Raw genomic sequence first — 4,967 nt, forward strand, 5'->3', positions numbered from 1 at the left:
AAAGAAAAGAAAATGTCACAAGTGTTCTTTAGGTTTGACAACGATAAAAATTAATGACTGTGCATATAAGCATGTGAAAAAGTCTCAGTAATATGATTTCACACAAATAATTTATTCATATAAAAAGAAAATGTTACTTAAACTGTTGCCAGATCTTACTAAGTGCCTGTGGTTTTAAAGCAAGTGGTGGCAATGATTTATATTTAAATCTGAAAAATCTTGACTTCCCTAAGTTTGACGGTTAAGGAAGGGAAAAATAGGCTGCTTGGTAGCACCTCAGAATAAAGCCTAGAAAGAGGCTCTGGTTCTCCTGCAGATCCCTGGGGTCTCTCTCACACACACTTACTGCTTCCATGGACTTGATCCAGCTGCTCCACAGAACTCAGAGAAAACAGCTTATACCCGGCTTTAGTTCCAATTGCTAGGGACCTGTGGAGGATAATGACAGCATGGGAATGACGACAGGTATTCTAACAACAGATCTGTCTGAAAATAGATACCTTTTGCCCCCTAGCCTCAGGGGTACAGGTAAACAAGCATCTGCAGGAGCTTAGATCCTTGATAACTTCCTAAATGGTGAGCATGCCTTGACAGGCAGGAAGAGTAAAAGAAAAGAAAAAAAAGTCAAAGGCAACTTAAAAAAAAAAAGTGAAATGGTCAAGGGACATGAAACGGCATAAGTTCTGTCATCCAACAAAATGTCAAAGCTACCAGACATATTTTTCCAATTGGGCAGATAATAGGAAAACTGGAATGTTTAAGAATATTCATAATAGCTCAAAGCTCTACCTCCAACACAACGAAGGGGTCTTCTTGTTGTCTGAGAGGCACTTTACCAGATAAATCATTTTTTCTTTCCTTCATAACTCTGTTTGTTGCTTATAAGAAGAAATACTCCTTCCTTCCTTCCTTCCTTCCTTCCTTCCTTCCTTCCTTCCTTCCTTCCTTCCCTCCTTCCTTCCTTCCTTTTTCTCTCTCTCTTTCTCGCTTTCTCTCTTTCTTTCTTTTTTTGAGATGGAGTCTCGCTCTGTCACCCGGGCTAGAGTGCAGTGGCACCATCACGGCTCACTACAACCTCTGCCTCCTGGGTTCAAGCAATTCTTCTGCCTTAGCCTCCCAAGCAGTGAGGATCACAGGCATGCACCACCACGCCTGGCTAATTTTTGTATTTTTAGTAGAGACAGAGTTTCACCATGTTGACTAGGCTGATCTCAAACTCCTGGCCTCAAGTAATCCGCCTGCCTCAGCCTCCCAAAGTGCTGAGATTACAGGCGTGAGCCACCGCGCCTGGCCTAAGAAACACTTTCACAGTAGGCATAGTGGGTCATTAGTAGGTAAAATTTAATAGATTCTTCCTTTCATCAGTTTCCAGAAAAATGTCCCGATACTTGATACTAGTAGCTCTCACACCTGGATGTACATTAAACTCAGCTGGGAAGTTTAATTGGATTTTCTTTTAAGTTCAAGTACTCTAATAAGCAGCCAAAGTTGGAGAACTCTGCTTTCTACGATGTCCTACAAAGCAATCATCACAACCAACCAACAAACAAAATAAAAACTAAACATTTATCTGGGACAAAGTGACTTTTTTAAAAATCTGGTTTTCTTAATTTTTCATTTTTCAATGAGGAGATAAAGATAGGACATGAATCCAGATTTTCTTGGCCTTGTGTTGAAAGTAAACATCAAAGTCAACTTTGTTCAGCAGCTGGGAATCCCCACCCAGCTCTTTCCAGCTGCGCCCTCCTAAGTGATGCGCCCTCCGCACCTAAGTGATGAACAGAATCTGACCTGGAGCACACTCACAGCAGTGTGCTTCTCTGAAAGCCAAAGTGAGATTCACTCATTACAGGGAAGCATATACTAAAATAAGCAACTTACTACTACAAGCCTGGATGGCCAAGGCTCTTGTTTCACTAGCCTAAAAAAGAGAAGGTCACATGATTTTCCCTGGAATTGTTTTTTCCCTACCCAAACACTTGTTCTTCCCTGGGACACAGGGATAGGGCAACTACAGTAAACTTTTAATCCACAAGGTAGCTGGTGACGGCTCGCAGACCTCCAGCCTGCTAAGTAGCTAAACTGGTGGGTTAGACATTTGCAGCTGTGCACTTAGAACTGGCATTTAGTACCCAGATTGAGGTATTCATGATGCCAAACAGCAACTGGAAAAGTAAGCCCGGAGCATCTTAAAACTTCAAAAAGTATTTTGTAGTGATTATTGTTTTTAAACTTTCTTCACATAAACTTTTTCACATAAATATAGATGTGTTTGGCTGCAAATTGAGGTTTGTAAAGTTTGCAAGTAAGGAAAGAAATACTGTAACTAGAGTCTTATAACAGTAATGCAAACTGGCAGCAATTTAAAGTAGTTTTCAAACATAAGCCCTGCTCCTGGACCAGAAGAATTCTACATATGAGAAAACCACAGAGTGATGTTTTATGTGCTATTTTAGATGATTGATCAATGGCCATGAAAGACTCTGAATCAAGAAATTTAGACTTAGACCTTATTTCGTCCATAAAGTCTTTCTGTAGAAACAAAATTCTAATCACCACTCATGGAAACAGAGCTGGGGACAATATTTATCACTAATCAAATATAAAATGTACCCAAAGTAGGCTGGGCACAGTGGGTCACACCTGTAATCCCAGCATTTTGGGAGGCTGAGGTGGGTGGATCACTTGAGGTCAGGAGTTCGAGACCAACCTGGGCAATAGGGCAAAATTCCATCTCTACTAAAAAAACAAAAAATTAGCTGGGCGTGGTGGTACACGTTTGTAATCCTAGCTACTCGGGAGGCTGAGACGGGAGAATCGCTTGAACCCTGGGAGGCAGAGGCAGCACTGAGCCAAGATCACAACCACTGCACTCCAGCCTGGGTGACAAAGCAAGACTCTGTCAAAAAAAAAAAAAAAAAAAAAAGTACCCAAAGTGTATAGCATGGTACCAAGCACGAAGTATAAGCATAGGGGACTGGTAAGCGTTTGCTGTTTTCACCTACCTTCTTTGGAAATACTGGATCCCAAATTCAGCCTGCATTTATAGAAAAAGACATGGCAATATACCTAAATATATTCAGGTGAATTGACTTATTTTAAAATCCAATGTCATACCCTCTGTGGCTCAAAGCAACTGACTGTGACAAGAACTTTTATTTATAGGCAAGGCAAAGCTGCCCAGCAGAGCCTCCATCCAAAAAAATAAAACTAACAGTAGGGAGTAAGGAAATTAACTTTCAAAGCACCCTACAGTTTTGATAATAACATTCAATTGCTGTAGAAAGCTGGGACTTTGCAATATTTAATGACTAGAATATAAATTAACACCCTTTTTTTTTTCAAATCTAATAATGTTACAAAGCAGAATTTAGAACATTTACTACTTATAAGCAAACTAACCCCCCTTCTTAACTTGTGTTCAATTGGGAAGGAAAACATCACCCAGGCATTTCAACAGCCATGCCCTCTTGCAAAATGTTTCTTACAAAACATCAGGATTTTATCTATACCAGCACTTTTATAAACGGCAGGTCTCAACTCATGAGTGGATCCTAAAACGCAATTCAGTGAGTCACAAGCAGCTTAGAAAAAAACGACATAGAAAATTTGCACATGATATTTTGTGAATAGTGTATGTGTTATGGGTATTGGGTGATGTTGCAATATGTATTTCTTATTGCGGATTGTGGTCAAGAAAAACTTGAAAGTCACTCAAATAACCAAGCTGTAGAGCTACTCGATTACATGATTACACATATGGTTTTTTCAAACAAAGGCATATTGTTCAGCACCGGGTGTTTTTAAACAGAAACACAAAGGGAATGGAAGCCAGGGTGGCTAATGGTACATAATGGCCTTAATTACACTACTGAAGGATCAATATTAGCATAGCTCAGTCACCAGCAGCCAAGGCACAGAAACTGGTACAGCAGGAAGTGGGAAACTGGGAATCGGTCATCCCCGCCTGATGCTCTGGGTGCACATTCCAAAAAGATGATTCCATATGGTCCCCAGGGCTGGCTTCCATGAAAATAGGGAAAGAAACACGCGTTTGCCTCTAAGTCACAGAATCCTGCAGATGCCTGAAACACACTTCAAGTCCCAGCTCCCTCCCAAAGCCCAAATGTGAACATCAAAGTAAAACATTAAACATCCACTCAAAAACAACAGGGTGGAGCTCCTGTTTCCTGGAGAGAAAGCAGTCTGCGCCCGGGAAAAGAGTCTTGGACTCCGAGAAGGAGATCCTGCCTGGCTGGGTGGGCGATGTGAAAACAGCCAAAGAAATCCAAAGGTTTCTTCCATCCAGAGCGGGCAGGCACGATGCCCTGCGCTGGGGTTGGGGCAGGGGCTGGCCTGGCCGCAGGGATAGGCTGCCTCTTCGCTTGAGGCCCTGCCCAGATGCCACGTTGAGATGCTCAAGGACAAATGGGAAAGTTTTTCCAGTACTCTCATCTTCCTGGGCCCCAACTACAGAGTCCTGGATCAACTTGCAACTTCCTCTCCTTTCTCATCTTTTTGTGGCCACCGTCTCTCTTCCCCAGACACCCACTTTGGTCACTGGCTTTCCCACTGCCCTGCTCCCCCCATATTTCGTGGCCCCCGCTGCCCCACCACTTCCTTTGCGAACTCCCTGCTTTCACCCCTGGCCCAACCTTCTGGCTCTCGGAGGACACTGGGAGTGGAGTGGGGTGCGGCAAACCCCACTGCAGGCGTAAGGGGATAACAAGATCCCAACGCGTCCGAAGCAGCCACCGGCCCTCCCGCCGAGGCTGCCTCGAGGCGCAGGCCACAAGTTGCGCTCAGGACGACACCCCTGGCTCCTGACACTCTGTCCCCCACCTCCCTGGCAGGGGCCGCGTCGCGACTTACGTGCAGTCCTGGTTGAAAGAGAAGCAGCTGAGCGCCGACTCGACCCCACCCGGGGGAGCGTCCGCGGCCTCGGCCTCCATCGGGGGCTCGGCCCG

The 4,967-nt window shown here is 44.0% G+C and overlaps 1 protein-coding gene across 2 annotated transcripts in view; it reads right to left on the minus strand.

Annotated features, from left to right (window-relative positions):
* Nucleotides 1–4,961, minus strand: part of WIPI1 (WD repeat domain, phosphoinositide interacting 1) — a 37,817-nt gene extending 32,856 nt beyond the window's left edge. The window contains exons 1-2 of one of the 2 annotated variants that reach the window (XM_011972316.1): nt 4,873–4,961; nt 347–429 (exon numbers count right to left, since the gene is read on the minus strand). In XM_011972316.1, coding sequence (XP_011827706.1) covers nt 347–429; nt 4,873–4,952 — 163 coding nt within the window. In that variant the 5' untranslated portion in view covers nt 4,953–4,961. The remainder of the gene's footprint in view (nt 1–346; nt 430–4,872) is intronic. The other variant, XM_011973024.1, reaches the window with a different exon arrangement.
* Nucleotides 4,962–4,967: the final 6 nt, after the last annotated feature.

Source organism: Mandrillus leucophaeus, unplaced genomic scaffold, assembly GCF_000951045.1.
Source record: "Mandrillus leucophaeus isolate KB7577 unplaced genomic scaffold, Mleu.le_1.0 Scaffold1, whole genome shotgun sequence".
NCBI lineage: Eukaryota > Metazoa > Chordata > Mammalia > Primates > Cercopithecidae > Mandrillus > Mandrillus leucophaeus.